Source organism: Prionailurus viverrinus, chromosome F1 (assembly GCF_022837055.1).
Source record: "Prionailurus viverrinus isolate Anna chromosome F1, UM_Priviv_1.0, whole genome shotgun sequence".
Taxonomy (NCBI): Eukaryota; Metazoa; Chordata; class Mammalia; order Carnivora; family Felidae; genus Prionailurus; species Prionailurus viverrinus.
In genome coordinates, this window is record NC_062577.1 from 11,865,766 (window position 1) to 11,885,444 (window position 19,679).

The window sequence follows — 19,679 nt, forward strand, 5'->3', positions numbered from 1 at the left end:
GATGAAAAAAAATGATTGTTAGAGTAAGTACGTGGCCCAGGTCCATGCAGCTAGTAGACAGCAGAATTGACACGCAAACCCAGAACATCCATGCTTTCAGCCAAGCTGTAATCTAATTGGGAAAATGGAAGCAAGGTAAACACGATCGCAAGTAATTCAAGACAAGATGCTATAAGTGCTAAATTCAGATAATGAACAAAATAAATGTCCAGGGAAGGAAGAGATTCTAATAGAATTTCTTAATTATTCACTAAAATAGTATCATAGATTGACTGCTTTTTATTTTTCTCTTAAAGTGTATTTATTTTGAGGGAGAGAGAGAGCATGAAATCAGGGGAGGGGCAGAGAGAAAGGAGAGAGAGAATCCCAAGCAGGATTCCATACTGTCAGCATGGAGCCCAATGAGGGGCTCGATCCCACAGACCATGAGATCATGACCTGAGCCAAAATCAAGAGTCAGATGCTTAACCAACTGAGCCACCCAGGCACCCCTTGATTTCTTTTTCTTAGAGTGTTATATTACCCAGGAATTGTTATACTTCTACGTATCACTCTCTGGCATATTTTTTTATAATCTTATTATAATAATAGCTAACACTTTTTGAATGGCTGTTTTGTATAAGGCAGTGTGTCAGGGGCTTTGTTCTTCAAAAACACTTTGGCCTGACTGATTGAATAAAATCCATCTTGTTGCTTCTCTTCATGAGAAAATTTCCAGGAGGTTTTTTTTTTTTGTAATTTTAAAAAATGTTTTATTATTTATTTTTGAGAGAAATAAAGAGAGCCAGAGGAGGGCAGGGGAGGGGCAGAGAGAGAGGGAGACACAGAATCCAAAGCAGGCTCCAAGCTCTGAGCTGTCAGCACAGAGCCCAACGTGGAGCTTGAACTCATGAACTGTGAGATCATGACCTGAGCTGAAGTCAGACGCTTAACCGACTGAACCACCTAGGCACCCCACCAGGAGCTTTTTAATATATCTCTTTGATAATGTTTTCTTCATTGGACAATTCTTTTTTTTTTTTTTTTTTGGAACAATGTTTTTTCTGCATTTAGAAGATGTTGTAAAGGTATGATTTATCAATATGACATCAGGGTTGCCTGGGAGACTTTCTACTCCATCACTCATGCATTTCAGTCTGGCAGCTTCCCCTCTCCCCCAAGCCACACAAACAATGCTGGGTAAGGTTGTGCAGCCAGCATGTGTTTATTAGTGGAACCACAGTGGTTGTTCAAATATTGAAAGCTTTTATACCAGTTATTTCGCTGCTTGCTCCCCCAAGTGCCTGTCTATTATCAGAGACACTGAGGCTTCTTTCTCAGAATCCCCCAACTTTCCTCTTTATTTAGAAATTAGAGGCAAAGATCAGGTACAGAAGGAGGTCTGCAGTGTTCTGCTCCAGCACTGTGACCCCCACACCTTTTCACATTGGTCAGGATGATCCCATACTGGTTGTTAAATATTTTGAGTATTATCTCTTCACTAACCTCCATGTTACCCAAATCAATTTTGGGGGGTATTTTCTGAGTATTTTTAAAATTTTGAATCTCACTTTCTCTCACAGTGGCATTTGACCTTTCCCATCCATTTGTCATATTAAATCATTCATTTGATTTCTGTGGGTGCAGTATCCCCTATTTTGTTCTCCCAGCTTCTAGCCACTCATGTCTCCTTTGTGGGTTCATCTTCCCCTCCCAGACTTTACATGTTGGTTTTCCTCAAGCCTCAGTCCAGGGTCGTCTTCTTTTCTTACTCAAACTTACACTTTATGTCATTTTTTCGTACCTATAGCTTCAATCACACCCACAGTCAACAATTACAACTCTGTGTATCTGATCAAGACTTCTCTATAGCAAATGGTTTATTTTACATGTTCACATTTTGACATGCCCACACTGAACCCATGACTTATTTCCTCCATAAAGATGGCTCTTTTGCTCTCTCTCAGAGAACCTGCCTCCATAGGCTGTCCAGTTTCAGAAACTTAAACCTTGGGTGTCGTCCTCGACACCTTATTCTCTCCCTTGACACCTTATTCTCTTTCATCTTCCATCTCCAGTTTATCATTGTCACATTGCCTTTTCCTCCTATATATTCCTCAAATCTGCCCACTTGTCTTTATGCCCATTTCTGCCACTGTCATCAAAGTTACCATTGTCTAGAACTTAGGATTCTATCCACTTTCCCTGCCTCCTTTCTCCTCGCTCTAATCTCTTCGCCAAACCAGAGCTAGAAGGGACATTTTCATGATGCAAATCTTATGTTGCTGCCCTACTTGAAACACTTCAAAGGCTTCCCGTTCCTCTCAGAATAAAGACCAAATCTCTTCACATAAATCACACAACCATGCATGGTCTGCCTCCTTTCCAGGCTTGTTTTGCAAGGGCCCGCTCTTGCTTTCTGTGCTGTGGCCACCTGATCCCATGCTCCCACCCCAAACTCTTCAGATTTTAGTGTAAGTTAAAATTTTCAAGTTCATCTCCTCGCATACCCTGTGAAGGTCAGGGCTCTTAAAATACTGAACCAATTCCTGGCAGCACCAATCACGGCTGTGATTGTACATGTGCCCGTGCGAGTCTTCGCTTAGTGTCTATTCTCCCATTTTTGTATAAGCTCCATGAAGTTCAGGGACTGTGCCTATTTTTATTTTTGTATTGGGGGTGGGTTTATCCTTATATTTTCAGTGTGCTGACACATATAAATTACTCAGTAACTTTCTATTAAATGACCCAATATTTACTAAGGTGATTTCTTCTTTTCTCTCTTAAAGAAGCTCTCTGAATTATTTTTAGTAAAATATCCCTAATTCTACTCAGACCTTGCTAATTATGAGGTATCTTTTCCTTTATGTGTGTATATTTTTGTCCTTGAATGGGAGAAATAGATGACGAGCTTAGTTCCCATTCTGTTTTGTATCATTTGGAATCTTTTCCACATGGAGGGCTCCTATTAACTTCAAAGGAGGCTCTGCACATGGAAAAAATACGCATGAAAAAAGTGAAAAAAGTAGTGCCCTGATTTTCATCATGGTTAATGGCTTAGATCTTGTAGAGCTCTGTTTAGGTAAGTAAACTCTGAGAATAAACAGCTGATTCTTAGTGAACTCTTCAGAAATAGTAGTGCATGTTGCAGAAACAATGCATAAACAGGCAACTGAGAAAATTCAGGGATATGATGAGAAGAGAAGAAATTCTTCATGAGTAATTTTGAGAATCAAGAAGGTACAGTAGCATGCTGAGCCACAAAGGCATGAAAAATGCAGTCGTTATGTGAGCAAAGGCTAATGTTCTGGAAGTGAGACTCAGTGAGAAGAAGTTTAAGGTGTTTTAATGGGGTGAGATGAATGGAAGATTCATGGAGGCCATCCGATGGAGGCACCGTAGAAGTAGTCCTTGTAGGTTTGGGGGGTCCAGAAACAAAATGGAAAGGGGGATCGTCAAGGTTATCTTTGTGAGCTTATTTCATAAAACAATAACTTGGAGTTCAGCTTAACTTAAAAAAAGATTTTTTTTTACGTGGTTAAAATTCAAACTCATGCCAGTTTTGTTAGGTAAAGGTTGGATTTTACAGAGAAACCAGAAAGTCATTATCTTTTTGGCACCTTTATCTTCATATAAAAGAGGGATTTGATACAGATATTAAATGACATTTCCTTATTTTCAATCAGTTTTATTGTACACTAATGTTCTTAGTCAATCAAATCAGTTCCTTATTTAAAATAGTCAAGCTTCCTTCATCATGGTGATTTCCCATATAATATTCCAGAATTACTTCTTTTTAAGTTGTGCTATAGTTATTTCACTACGCACTTGTTTATCATCTGCCTCAGTTTTCCAACATTAAAGGGAATCTCAAGAAATTGCCTCTTTTAAGCAAGCAACATGTGATGGCAACTTGCATCTTTAATATATTTGTTTAAGTGTATTTATTTTGAGAGAGACAGAGACAGTGGAAGCGGGGAGGAGCAGAGAGAAAGAGGAAGAAAGAGAATCCCAAGCACACTTCGTGCTGCCAGCACAGAGCCCAATGTGGGACTCGAACCCACGAAAGTGTGAGATCATGACTTGAGCCAAAATGGAGAACTGGACACTTAACTGACTGAGCCACCCAGGCACCCCTGCAACTTGCATTTTTAATAGCATGAATACTGTAGGAACAAATGGAGAATATAGGAAGACTGAAGGAGGAAATAAATATAACTTTATATCTTACCACTAATTTTCAATCACAGTTAACATATGGTATATATAAGTCTTTTTTCTGTCCTTACATTAAAAAATATAAATGAAATAATACACATATAATAATATTAGTAGGTACTGATCTAAGTCCTTTATATTTGTTAACTCATAATTCTCACAAAAACTGTGTTACAGTTGTTATTATAATCCCATGTTACATGTGAGGAAGTTGAGGCAGAGATTCACACAATGTTACCTGGCCAGCAGGTGTTGGAGCCTGAAGACAATCCTGAACAGTATGACTATATAGAGTCCTGTCTCATATGAGCACTCTTTGACGAAACTATTTTCTCATGTCTTGCATTCAGTGTTTTTGCTCAGCTTATTTTTTTTTAACCATAAGAAACCTTGAGAATTTGTTAAATTCCTAAAACAATGGAGGATAGAAAAACTTCAAATATCATCTTATCTGGTTTTAATTAACACCTAGAGTAAGTGCAAAAATTATTGCTATTACTGTAATTACTGTATATTACTATATAGTATATATAGTATAATACTATATGCTATATATACAGTACATATATATATGTACTACATATACTATATATATATATATATATATATATATATATATATTTTACTATTATTATTTTGTAATGTGACTAACCAGGGTTGGGTGCATTCTGCAACCACAGAACAGAATGATGAAGCCATTGGTTGAAATAGGGACTGAACCTTTGACCTTGACCCTATTCCTATTTTTTTTTTTTTTTTTTTTTAGTATAGTCGTCACACAATATTACATTGCTTTTAGGTGTACAGCTTAGTGATTTGACAAGTTTATACATTATGCTACCATCTGTCCTATTACATCGTTATTACAGTATCATTGACTATACTCCCAATGCTGCAACTTTTATTCCCAGGACTTATCCATTCCATAACTGGAAGCATATATCTCCCATTCCCCTCCACCCATTTTGCCCAGTTCCCTCAGTTTAACGTCAGATGTTTATATCATACTCTAGTAGCCAGTTTCAATTTAGGCAAATAGGTTGTTTCCGTTTGCCTGCTGTTAGAAACAATACTGCCAGTCAACATCCCTGTATATGTTGTGGGTTAAAGGCTGGGGCTCTGAGATCAGACCACCAGAGAGACTTTCTTTTATGCAAACATTAAGAGGCTGAATCAAGTGGAGCAAAATAGACAATAGTGCCTAAGCTCCTATGAGGAAGGCCTGTTGGCTACAAGGAGGGGCTTGGCAGTAAAACAGGAGCCTGAGTGCAGTTTCCTCATTGGTCATATAAGGAAAATACTACCTTCCTCAAAGGATTATTCTGTGGATTAAAAGAAATAATGAGCGTGATACTTTTAGCACAGTGCCTGGCTGTGTTTAGTAAATGTTATTATTGTTATTATCCTGGAGTTCCAAGAAATGGAGTCAAATTGTATTCCTAATTTTGCCTATTTTAGATACTTGTGAAATGCTGTTCTGATTTCCTAGAAAGTTAAAACCATGAAAGGAACATCCAAACATACAAATGTCACTAAACAATTTATCATAAAATATTTGATAATTTCATGTCTCTTTCAATATGCTCCACCTTATTTGCTTGTTTCACATCTTCTTTATCCCAGTCATGAGATTAGTTCACCGGATGTGAAAATCAGTTTGTTACATTGTCAGCCCATGGTAAGACACATCTGGGCATAGTCACGGTGGTCCTCATTTGTGATCATGGGGGCAGGGCACATAGCACAGTGCCTGGGCCATCAAAGGTATTCAGTAAATACCACTTGACTGACTTATGGAGTGTCTTAGGTGAGAAAGACCTTTGAACATGGTTCCTGACTTAAACTTCCTCTTAAAACTACAAGCATAAGCCCCTTCTTTTTCTCTCTTAGGTGTGTGTTGTCTATGGGCAGGTTAGCTCCCAAGATGAATAGGGGAGACAATGGGAGAGAGAACAGTCCTGACTACACTTCCCTATTTGTCCTCCTAGATTAAGCAATCTGAGAAGTCACTTTACTCCTGTGTGTGTGGGTGGGTGGGGTGGGGGGGGACGGAGATGAGTGGGTAGACAACAGGAGTGCCACCCCACCCCCTACTCTGCAGTATTCTTTAGCTTTCTTCATCTTCTGTTCCATTGGGTTAAAGGGGTAGGTCAGTGGTTAACCAGGAGTGTGGCTAGCCCCCTTTGTGGGAAGAGATCAACAGTCTACTAGTCCTGCTCCTGCTTCTTAAAGCCAGTCCTCCCACACTAACCATGACTCCTTTGGCGTCCTCCAAGCACCTCTAGTGGATAGAAGGCTCTGAAATGGGTCAAAACAGTACATCAGTAAAATTCAATCCGGGACCAGTGTGTACTTAAATGTTTCTTCCTCATCTTGTTTTCTGTTTCAAATTACATCCAGTCATATTGTAGCCTATAGAGATTCTGCAGTGATCATATAGCATCTTAATGTATTATAATGTATTAACACTCAGTAATAAAATATCAACAAAATAGACATGTCCTTAATGCAAATATGAACTCGCTCCTGCTACGAAGTTGTCAGAAATTAAAGTCCACAGATTACATCACTGCAAGAGTTTGTAAAGTCTAAGGGACTTGTGGAACATCAAGTTCAAGTACATCCCCAGTGCATACTCTCTGGGCTTCAGGCTAGGAGGGTCTTGCCTCAGTGGAGTTGGGGTTCCTCCAGAAGCTACACTGTGAGCCAGCCTCCACAAAAATGGGTTGTTCTTACTGGACTTCTGAAGCTGAAATCATCTCTTGTGGCCCTTACTTCAGAGATAGAGCAAAGGTGGGCCATGAAAGATAATCACAGCACTAGCTCCAAATCAACCAGATTTATTAAGACAAATAGATTCCTTGGTCTAAAGCAGTTATCCCAGGCTATATTTATGTTCCTCTACCCTTTCTTTTCTTTTGAAGCTGCTAAGTACTTCATATTTTTTATTTCAGTATCATTAACATATAGTGTTATATCAGTTTGAGATGTACAATATAGTGATTCAACAACTCTACATATTATTCAGTGATAGTGGTTCATGATAATTATACTCTCAATCCCCATCACCTATTTCACCCATCCTCCCTGTCCGCTCTGGTAACCACCAGTTTGTTCTCTATAGTTAAGAGTCTGTTGTTGTTTTCTCCTCTCTCTATTTTTTTTGTTCTTTTGTTTCTCAATTACCACAGATGAGTGAAATCATGTGATATTTGTCTTTCTCTGACTGACTTATTTCACTTAGCATTTATCCTTCTAGATTCATCCATCTTGTTGCAAATGACAAGATTTCATTCTTTTTTATGACTGGGCAATATTTCTGTGTGTGTGTGTGTGTGTGTGTGTGTGTGTGTGTATATATATATATACCACATCTTCTTTATCCATTCATCTATGAGTGGACACTTGAATTGCTTCCATATTTTGGCTATTATAAATAATGATGCTATAAACATACAGAGTGTATATCTTTTTCAATTAGTGTTTTTGTTTTAATTTGCGTTTTTGTTAGTTTTGCACCCAGTAGTGCAATTATTTGACCATACAGTAATTCTACTTTAAATTTTTTGCGGAACCTCCATACTGTCACAGTGGTTGCATGAGTTTGCATTCCTACCAACAGTGCATGAGATTTCCTTTTTCTCCACATTATCACCAACACTTGTTTCTTTAATATTTGATTTGAGCCATTCTGACAGGTGTGAAGTGATAGCTCATTTTGGTTCTGATTTGCATTTCCCTGGTGAAGAGTGATATTGAGCATCTTTGCACGTGTCTGTTGGCCATTTGAAGGTTCATGTCTTCTGCCCATTTTTAATGGGATTATCTGTGGTTTTTGGTATTGTGGTGTAAGTTCAAAATATATAATTTTGAATACTAACCTCTTATCAGATATACCATTTGCAAATATCTTCTCCCATTCAGTAGGTTGTCTTGTTTTGTTGATTGTTTCTTTTGCTGTGCAGAAGCTTTTTGATTTTGGCGTAGTCCCAATAACTTATTTTTGCTTTTGTTTCCCTTGGCTTAGGAGACATACCTAGAAAAATGTTGCTATGGCTAATGTTAGAGAAATTACTACCTGTGCTATCTTCTGGGATTTTTATGGTTTCAGGTCTTACATTTTGGTCTTTAATTCATTTTTTAAATATTTATTTTTGAGAGAGAGAGAGAGAGAGCGCATAAACAGGGGAAAGGCAGAGAGAAAGGGAGACACAGAATCTGAAGCAGGCTCCAGGCTCTGAACTGTCAGCGCAGAGCCTGATGCGGGGCTTGAATTTATGAACCCCGAGGTCATGACCTGGGCCTAAGTTGGAGGCTTAACTGACTGAGCCACCCAGGCACCCCGGTCTTTGAGTTTATTTTTGCATATGGTTTGAGAAAGTGGTCCAGTTTCATTCTTTTGTATGTTGCTGTCTAGTTTTCCCAACACCATTTTTTGAAGAGACTGTCTTTTTCCAATTGGTATTCTTCCTTCTTTGTCGTAGATTAATTGATCATAAAAGTATTGGTTTATTTCTGGGCTCTCTTCTATTCCACTGATCTGTGTGTCTATTTTTGTTCCAGTACCATACTGTTTTGATTACTACTTCCTGTACCCTTTTGTAGCTGTGGCCATTGACTACAACAGACATTGAGGGGTATCGGGAAGAGAGAGGGTATACAGAGGAAACCTTTCTGGTTTCAGCCCTACCAGGCTGTCAAACAGTTTTTTTCTAGTTGTTTGTGAACCTATAAATTTACTGGGGGTAGATTCTCTCCCTAAGAAGTTATTCTTGCCACTGTGCACTTAGCCACCAAGGGCAAAGCCATCTGTGCACGTAGTCTGAGAAAAGGGCCCTGAACATTGCTGTCTGTTGCAGTGTTCAGGACTCCGCAGTGGTGGCAACCCTAGTCCCCAGGTCTTAGTTGAGTTCCCTCCCTCTACTGTGCAGTGTATTCAAAAGCTCAGAATTTTTCCTATGCCTTTGTGTTTCCCTTCCTGCCTCTTGTTACATCATTTCTTGATCTCAAAGCCCTGGCCTTGTAAGGAGACTTTCTCCTGCCTGTATAATTAATCCAGAGCAGGCTTGTGAACTTGTGCTGCCATGAAGGGTGACCCTTGAGTCTTTAAATAAGCCACACGAGTCAAGGTTAGTTCTCTACAGTTTGCCCTGACCTCAGATAAAGAATGGCATTGAGGGAAGCTCACTGAACACTTCCTACCTCCCACCTGGGGCCTGAACCTGGTAAATTAAAGCTAGAACCTCAAGAGGGCTCTGTGATACACATGGGCCTCAGCTGCCTTACAGTTTAGAAGTAGTAAATTGAATTCTCCCTCTTGAGGCCTACTAGGGCCTATATGCAGAAAGACTCTTTTCCCTAATATTGAATCCTTGCCTCAGGCACACCTGCTTAGAAAAATCTCTGCCAGCCAAATTCAAGAAGACTATATCCTGAAGATGCCTGTGCTTGCAAAGGCACATCTCTTCCAGCCAGCTGAGCAACTGGCCTGGCCTGTGCCTTTGCTGGGCCCATGTGTTTGTGCAGCATTTACCCAGATAGGCCCTGCGGTGTATATACACTACCCTTACAGAAGCAGCTACTCCTCTGTGGGTAAAGCCTATATATAAGCTTTTATAATCAGCCAACATCAAAATATGGAGCAGTTGATGATATGAAACTTTTCTTAGGCTGCAACAGTTAAAAGCCAGCTGCAGAGCTGAGAAAAACTTGTATGGTTTACCATAAGCCAAGGCCAAGGTTAAAATGCCCTGCTCACAAAAGTTCAAGGCCCAAAGCCTTGGCCACATTAGAAGTTTTCCACATGTACTTTTTTTTCTCCCCATAATTTTATTCCTTGTCTGTGTATTAATTTTATGATCCAGGGTGCTGGCCAGATGCTGAGGTCCGAACTCATTCCTGACATATAAGTTTTGCCATCCCTGACAAAGCCTGAGTTCTTATAGCATGGAGGGGACTGGCTAGAGTAGGAACTCTCTAGAGTAGGCTTGCCGCTAAGAGAGGGCCTGGGCTGTTCTTCTCTCCCCATTGCTGGTCTTGCAGTTGCTTTCACAGTTTCTGTGTTTGGCAAAAGGAGCTTGGGTGATATTTTACGGCAACAATTTTTTTAAATGGTTGAATTCAAGCCTTACAAATATGAACACGCCCTTTCAGCTCTGAAGGTCCCTTCTAGTCATGTAATTATGAGCCTTCTTGCTCTTGTTTACTTGGACGCTCAAAACAGAATTTGATGTTCAAACACCAAGAGGCTGAAAATGGTTACTCTACCGAACGTTGGTAGATTTTTTTTTGTAATTTTAAATTTGAATGCAAAATTAACGTATCTTTCTCTATGAAAATAATCTACAATCAACCCATTTGTCTTGTCATTCGGTTCAAATGTTATTATTTTATCTAGTCTTTGTCTTCTTTTTCTCCCATATTTTCCTTTGTCTTGTTCTTTTAATTTCCCCTCACATTCTTACCTCTTATATTCTGACCATTTTTCCTGAATGCTTGCCTTTTCCTATCTTTTTCTGCTGCTTTACCTTGATTTCGTGATTTCTCTCACCCCTCAATTCTTTTGTGAAAGAGTACTTTAGGAATTGCCTTTCCTTGATTCTTATTTTGAACTGTCATTGGGAAGACAAAAAGCCCATTTGTGGCAAATATGCTTCCTTTTCCAGAAAGGGCTGGAAGTGGGCCAGAGCTTCTTAAATATTTTATGACAGCAACTTAACTTGCTGACAGCATTCGGTACTGACACACTTCCATGGGTGCCTGTGAAGGGATATGGGCCATGTGCATTCACAACATGCTAGCTGTCATTCTCTCTTTTTTTTTTTTTCTCCAAATGAGAAAGCCTATTGCAATGCAATGACTGTCGTTTCATAGAATGTAATATCTAATTATTTTTGTCAATTCTTTGCAAATTTCATTTTAACTGTGATTAGTAACTCATAATATCCATATAGCACAATTGAATATATCCACTGGACCAAATCATGTTTTCTAAGTATCCTATTTAGCTATAACATTCAGCACTTCTAGAAATAGTGGTGCATCCTTGAGAGATTAATCCAATGGTGCCAGTAGGATCAGGCCAGTTATTACTTCACATCATCTTAAATCCCCAAAACTCCATTCGTGTCTTCACTTACATGGTGTGCACATTTTTTTAAACCTCCTTAGCATCTCCAGTCTCTTCATCTTTCCATTTTCTACCTTTCTATTAGGCCCCTCCTGGTCTCATTTCTCTGCCTGGGCTGGATTGAATGGATGATCACCTGAAGTAGTCCTTTGCCCCAAATCTTCAACATCTTTACACCCATGTACTTAGATCACGTGGACCTAGAAATTCAGAACGCTAGATCAATTTCCATTTATCTTCTCTTTTTCTACTTCTAGTGTGTAGAGCACTGCTGGCGATGATAATACAACTATGCACATTGTATCCCTGCAATCTATGGCCTTCATTCTCAGCTTTCCACCATTTGTTTTAAAAAATTTATTTATTTTTATTTTTAAAATTTTTAATGTTTATTTTTTATTTGTTTTAATTTTTTTAAGTTTATTTATTCTCAGAGTGAGAGTGAGTGGGATACGGGTGCAGAGAGAGAGAGAGGGGAGAGCGAGGATCCCAAGGGAGGTCCCTCCTCCCAAGGGAGGGAGGGTTTGTGAGGATGTGGGGCCCAAACTCACAAACCATGAGACCACAGCTTGAGCCAAAATCAAGAGTCGGATGCCTAATTGGCTGAGCCACCCAGGCGCCCCAAGAATTTGTGTTTTTAGAGAACTTTTAGGTTTACAACAAAATGGAGTCAAGGTACAGAGATTCTTCATACACCCTCTGCCTCCACGTATCCGTAGCCTCCCCTATTACCATATAACTCATCAGATTTTTTTTTTTTAACCAGGGATGAATGTACATCCTCACGCAACATACATAGTTACCTTAGGGTTCACTCTCAGAGTTGTACATTGTATGGGTTTGGAAAAAGGTATAATGATATATATATCCTTCATTATAATAGCACACAAATTCGTTTTAACCCTAAAAATCCTCTGTGCTCTGCCTATTCATCACTTCTCCCACCCTTACCCTCATCCCTGAAAATAGCTAATTTTTTTTATTGTCTCCATAGTTTTGCCTTTTCTAGAATATTCCATTGTTGAAATCATATACTCTATAGCCTTTTAATTTATTTTATTTTTTAAACATGTTTTTTTTAAATATGAAATTTGTTGTCAAATTGTTTTCCACTCAACACCCAGTGCTCATCCCAACAGGTGCCCTCCTCAGTGCCCATCACCCTCTTTCCCCTCCCTCCCACCTCCCATCAACCCTCAATTTATTCTCAGTCTTTAAGAGTCTCTTATGGTTTGGCTCCCCCCTCTCTAACCTTTTTTTTCCTTCCCCTTCACCCTGCCATGGTCTTCTGTTAAGTTTCTCAGGATCCACATAAAAGTAAAAACATACGGTATCTGTCTTTCTCTGGATGACTTATTTCACTTAGCATAACACTCTCCACTTCCATCCACATTGCTACAAAAGGCCAGATTTCATTCTTTCTCATTGCCACAATAGTATTCCATTGTGTATATAAACCACAATTTCTTTATCCATTCATCAGTTGATGGACATTTAGGCTCTTTCCATAATTTGGCTGTTGTTGAAAGTGCTGCTATAAACATTGGGATACAAGTGCCCCCATGCATCAGCACTCCTGTATCCCTTGGGAAAATCCCTACCAGTGTCTATAGCTTTTTTAGATTGGCGTATTTTACCTAGTAAAACGCATATCAATTTTCTTTATGTCTTTTCATGGCATGATACCTCATTCTTTTTAGTACTGAATAAAATTCCACGATCTAGATGTACCATGGTGTGTTTATCCACTCATCTACTGAAGGACATCTCATTTACTTCCAAATTTTGGCAATTATGAACAAAGCTGCTATAAACATGCATGTGTGTCCATAAGTTTTTAACTCCTTTTGGTGAATACTAAGGATCACGATTTCTGGATCACATGGTAAGAATATATTTAGTTTCATAAGAGACTGCCAAACTGTCTTCCAAAGTGGCTGTACCATTTTGCATTCCTGCCAGCAAAGGTATGGGAGTTCCTGGTGTTCCACATCCTGCATTTGTGGTTGTTAGTTTTCTGGATTTGGGGCATTTTTATTAGGTGTGTAGTGGTATCTCATTGTTTGAATTTGCATTTCCCTGATGGCATACGATATGGAGGATCTTTCTGTATGCTTATTTGCCATTTGTATGAGGCATCTGTTAAAGTCTTTGGCCCATTTTTTAATCAGGTTATGTGTTTTCTTATTATTGAGTTTTAATATTTTAGTTTTGTATATTTTAGATAACTGTCCTTTATCACATAGGTTTTTTGCAAATATTTTCTCCCAATCCGTGACTTGCCTTCTAATTCTCTTGAAATTGTCTTTTGCAGAGCAGATGTTTTTTAATTTTAATGATTCCAGCTTATCAGTTATTTACTTCATGGGTTATGTCTTTGGTGCTGTATCTAGAAAGGCATCACTATACCCAAAATCATCTAGATTTTTTCTCCTATATTATCTTTTATGAATTCTGTAGTGCTGTGTTTTGTCAGCCATATTTTACTAACTCTTATTATGTTCACTCTCTTTCAATTACTGAGGAATTGTTTCATGCTCTCATTAAGCCTTCTTTCCAACTTCTCACCCTCTCTCCTGCAGATAATTTAGTCTCTGCTCTTATCAAGAGAAATGGGAAGATCAAATATAACCTTCCCAAACTTTCTACCCTTTTCCTCACAAAGGACACGCATCTGCCCTTACTCTCCCAACCTCTCCAGGTTCACAAGATGAGGTAGTCCCATTTCTGTTCAAGGACAGTCCCTTTCTGTACTCTTTATGCTTCATTCCTCTTCTTTATATTATTTTTTTATATCACCAATCTCTTATTCTGTACTGTTATTTCTCTTCAACCAATAAATATGCTCAGTACTTGACTATCCTTAAAAAAAAAAAAAGAATCCAAAACAACAATAAAATAGCAGCAGCAGCACCAATGCCACCACCTCCTTTGCTCCTGTGTCTGATTTTAACTGTCTTTCATCCTCCTCTGGACAGAGCTCTTTTCAATTATTGTCTCCATTTTTTACTTCCTATTCACCTTTCAATCCAATGAACTCTGATTTATCCTGTCACAGCACTGCAACTGGCATGGCTGAAGACACCATGATGTCTGCATTGCACTTTACACATCCCTCTCTGTGTTGAATTTGACACTTCCAACTACACTGTCCTTGAAGTTCTCCTTGCCTTTGGCCTCTATGACCTTATTGCTATTATTTCTCTGACATTCCTTTTCAGGCTCTTTTCTGACCTCTTCTTAAATGTTGGTATTTCTCCAGGATTCCACTGTGAGCCACTGCTATTTCACTCAAAGTTTTAACTGACATATCTGTATCTATCTATATCTGCCTATATCTATATCTATATCTGTATCTATATCTATATCATCTATCTATGTCTATATCTATATATCTGTATTTATATCCAGATGTAGGACTTGGAAGTCTTCATTTCTACTCCTAACATTGCCATTTTGCTTCAGAGGTCGGGTCCCTTCTATGTGTGTTTTCTATAGGTACGTCAAATTCAACATGACCTTGGCTGAATTTATCCTCAACTCCTCTACTTTCCAACACTTGGTTCTTCTCCTCTGTTCCTTATAGGTTGGTAGCCCCAAGAGTTTCAAAATCATTTTAGAACAGCACAACGTTCAATAAAAATATAATGTAAACCACATATGTAATTTAAACTTTTCTGACAGCCACATTAAAAAATAAAATGAGGGGTGCCTGGGTGGTTAAGTCAGTTAAGTGTCTAACTTCAGCTCAGGTCATATCTCATGGTTCATGAGTTGGAAGCCCGTGCCAGTCTCTGTGCTGACAGCTCAGAGCCTGGAGCCTGCCTCAGATTCTGTGTCTCCTTCTCTCTCTGCCCCTCCCCAACTCACGCTGTGTGTCTATCTCTCAAAAAATGATAAACATTGAAAAAACTTTTTTAAATAAACAGTGGAATGAATACTAAAAACCAATTTTATTTAACCTAATGTATTCAACATAATATTATTTCAATATATGATAAATCTTAAAACAGTTACGAGGTTTTTGTTTTTGTTTTTGATACTAAGTTCTCAAAATCTAGGTTGCATTTTACACTTCTTGAACACCTGAATTGAAACTAGTCACTAGGGCCCAATGACCATGTGTGGCTACTGTAAAGTACAGTTCTAGAGTCTTTACATTCACTAATCTCTCTCTCATCTAGTTATAATTCCTGTTGATTTTATTTCATGGGTATTTCGCCAGTAAGTTTATTTATTTTCATCCTTACTACATCATGGCTTTAGTTCACACCTTGGTCATTTCTCATTTGAGTTATTGCAATAGCTTACATAATCTAGTTTCTCTGTCTTGGAGAGAGTGCAAATCCACTAGAATGAAGGAGGATATAGTAGAATAACTCCTTATATGTACTTTTATCTAGAAAATAAGAAAGCAATTCAGACCTATTAATATTTAATATACATATTGATGCCAGCACCCTTGCTCTGTATTTTTGAGAAGTAATAATAAAATGGAAATGTAAGACATAAAGTACATTTTCCCCACAAAATAAAAAACTTTTAGTATGGTTGATTTTATCTTCATGCAGACTTTCAAATTTCTCTGTATATTTCTATATGATGTACATAATTTATTAATACAATGGTTACATATAATTTAAAAATAAATCTATATATGTACTTGAAATTTATTTTAGTACTGCCAGGAGGAGTGAGATCAGTAAAATTTAGCGTCTCATGGAACTGGATCCACTCTGACTTTACCCTACCTGCCTCCCCGACCTCAACTTCTTCATCCCCACCACACATTTTCTGTATTAAGTGGCTCTTTCATATTTTGTTCCTGTTTGTTCTTCATACAGAGAAACAAATTCCAGTAAGACCTTGGTTTGTGAGTATAATTCATTCTGGAAACATGCTTGTAATCCAAAGTGCTTATGTATCAAAGCGAATTTCCCCATAAGAAATAATGGAAATCCAGGTAATTCGTTTCACAACCCAAAAGTATTTACATAAAAATTATTATAATACCATAATATAATACAAAATAATAAAGAAAATACAAAATGTAAAGAAAAATAAACAAGTTAACCTGTGCTTACCTTTGAAAACTTTCATGGCTGGTGTGAGGGAGACGAGAGAGGAGGGTTATTATGTAGGACAACTTTCACTATCACTAACAGATCAGTGCTATCTATTGCTTCAATGGAGTCTTTTTCTTTTCATGCAGCTTTAACAAGGAGCCTATCCAATGACACTTGCTCTTGCCTCCTTTAGACGATTTCACGGAAATGTGACATTGCATTGTCATTAAACAGGTTCATCGCTCGCACTGCTCCAACTTTATTTGGGTGGTGCTTTTCTACAAAATTTTGCACCGTTCCCCACATTTTACACATCTCCCTAATCTCATTTGAAGTGAGGGATTCCTCCATCTTTTTCTCCTCTTCCTCTGTAGACGAGATGCAGATGTAGACTTCTTATAAAATCTTGCAATTTTAGCCACTCACATACCTCATTTGTACTGCTCAATGATTTCCTTAACTTCCACTGTAATCATCTTCTTACCGCCTTTCTTTCCCACCTTTTCCTGCATGGAGGCCATTGCATACATTTGCATGGATGTTGACTACAGTACAGTATTAATAAACTCGTGTCACATATTGTATTTAATGTAACTGGCAATAAGGCAGCAGAGGAAACTATGTCTGCAGGCAACCTGACCTAGAATGAAGTAAAGTATCCCTAAGCTTACTCTTGTACGGAAAAGCAAAGGACCTTCTATAGGTCCTTTGAAGTGACAAAAAATATACTAGTTCCAGTTGTGGGCACCTTCTAATGTTCTGAAAAATCACTGATTTCTGCCAAACACCATGGCCTGAGACCGAGCATCTGAGCATGGGAGACGATCACCCACAATTCCACAACAAGAGAGAGAGAGAGAAGAAGCGTTGGCTCAGTTATGATCATGTGACATTCAGCATCACGTACTACTTGTATTGCAAGACACTGCTCTTTATCAAGTTAAAATTTATTAGAAATGTTTGCTCGTCTTGCAGAATACTTGCTGGACAAGTTACTTGCAAACCAAGGTTTTACTGTACTCCCTGACCTGGCATTCTGTTTCTCTTCCAGGCTCTTCTGAGATACCATTTCTTCAAAGAAAGCCTATGACAACTTCCTAAATTGTGTCAAGTTCCCCTTCCCTTGCTTGACATACATGTCTTATTATACTATTAGATTGAAATTAAATCTTTATGGATCTGCCTTCTCTACTAAGCTGTAAGATTCGTGAGGCAAGGATTGTGATATCATCGTATTTTTTCATCTTGACATATGATAGGTTCTTTAGAAATGTTCACTGCACTACTTTCATGCCTTTCCTTGTTGGATACAGCCTGTCCTACCAGGAGTGAAATAACGATTTGCTCATTGCAATTTATGGAGTAACTGAAAGACTTCCATTCTATCCAAAGATGCACGAAAGCATACTTTCATTTTAGTACAGCGATTAGTATGCTATTTGTAAGAACCTCATAGGGTCGATAACAATGTTAGTGTGAAATAATTTGACCACTTGCTTCTTACTAGAAATTAGATGAGATTACTTGCTGTTGGAGAGTGAAGTTTTGACTGTATGTGTACAAGCAGTGGCCATCAAACTTCACTATGAATAATAATCACCCTGGACACATGTTTAAGTGTAGACTTCTGGGGTTTCATATGTACATATTCTGATTCATTTGGACTGGGGGTGGCCCAAGAATCTGTGTTTTAGAAAAGCATCCCGATGGTTATAATATAGTTGGTAGAAACCATACTTTGAGAAGTATTATTTCCTTCTTTCTGAAGTAGAGAGTAAGAGGCAGGAGTAATTTTGAACAATTGAGAGAACTGCCTTAGAGATGGAGTGAGGTTCTGTGTAGAGGTTTACAGAAGTTACAGAGCATTAGAAAGGAGAATGGACACCTGGGAAAGCTGAAGCAGGGAATCAAGGGTGGCAAGGACTGAGGGTGTGGAGAGAGTCTTGAAGATCAAGAATAACAACTTTGGCTTATTTCACAATTTTCCCTAGGATTGACTTTTCTTCTTTGGCAAGAAAACTTATTATCAATAATTTTAAAAAATCTATTCAGGTAATTCATCTTCATTTAGGAACTGACACTCAGTAGTCATTAAATAAGTAAATTTTTTGCTATTTCAGGGTCTCTAGGATATTGATTAATTTAGGTATAGGATGATTATTGATATTTAGAACAGTGTCATGTAAGTCCATACAGTATTTCATTTTTGGTTCTATGAAAACAAAAACTATCTGGCATAGGGGAGATGGTTATCTGTGCCCTGTGAAAAAGCAGAATTTAACTTTGCAACTCTGAGAAAAAGTTAGATTTTCACTTAAAAGCCATTTATAAATAATTTCTATCAGAGCTGTAATCTAAGTTATTAATATGTTTTAAAATTTAAAAGCTGTTTATAGGTTTTTATGAGGATGCTACATGCTTTTTAGCATGACAAATAACAACCAGAAGTAGATGGATAAATCTAGACCATTAAGAAGCTCCAAACTTTTAGTTTTTGCTTATTGTTTCAGCTTTCTTGAACCTCATTCAGTTTTATTTAGAGTGGTGAACTGTTAACAAGGAACTAATTGGTTGACTTGAGTTTCTTCTTTTTACCATTTGGTGGCCAGTCTCTGGTGAAAAATCCTAATGAGATGCAAACCAGACAAACAAATGGACCAGTGGACTGGGAGGGGGGAGAGAGGCAGTGGGCCTGGAGAGTTTATTATTGTTCACCCAATCAACTAAATATGTTTTAATTATAGCAGCAATGCCATAAATAGGCTGAGCACAAGCCTATTAGTCTGCCTCATTCAATTCTTTTCTGTTTCAGTTGCTTTGCTTCCACCATCCATATAAGTCTGCAATTTTAGTTTTGTCCATTTGATGGGAGAGATTTCCCTCTGGTTATCTGTAGTTTGGGAAGATAAATTGTCTTAAATAGCTCAATAGAGGGTGAGCTTTGGGGAAACAATGTTGTTCTTAGTGCAATTTATATCTTGTTTTTAACTCCACTTAGTACAAGACCTATGCTCTCAATTGGTTCACATTAAATTCAACATCTCTGCCAATCTGTGCTCTCTTGTAGGTGATTCGTAAGGGATGGTTAACCATCAGCAACATTGGCATCATGAAAGGAGGCTCTAAGGGATACTGGTTCGTCCTTACTGCTGAAAGCTTGTCCTGGTACAAAGATGACGAGGTAAGTCACAGAGAATCACAATTATTTTATTAAAGTGTTTCCAATTTCCAATTAATTGATATTATTGTGATGTACAGTTCCAAGACATGAGTGATTCTCTTTCAGT

The 19,679-nt window shown here is 38.2% G+C and overlaps 1 protein-coding gene across 13 annotated transcripts in view; it reads left to right on the plus strand.

The window, feature by feature from the left end:
* Nucleotides 1-19,679, plus strand: part of DNM3 (dynamin 3) — a 563,955-nt gene that overhangs the window by 273,963 nt on the left and 270,313 nt on the right. For all 13 annotated transcript variants that reach the window (XM_047840082.1, XM_047840084.1, XM_047840089.1 and 10 more), the window contains one exon: nucleotides 19,460-19,573. In XM_047840082.1, coding sequence (XP_047696038.1) covers nucleotides 19,460-19,573 — 114 coding nt within the window. The remainder of the gene's footprint in view (nucleotides 1-19,459; nucleotides 19,574-19,679) is intronic.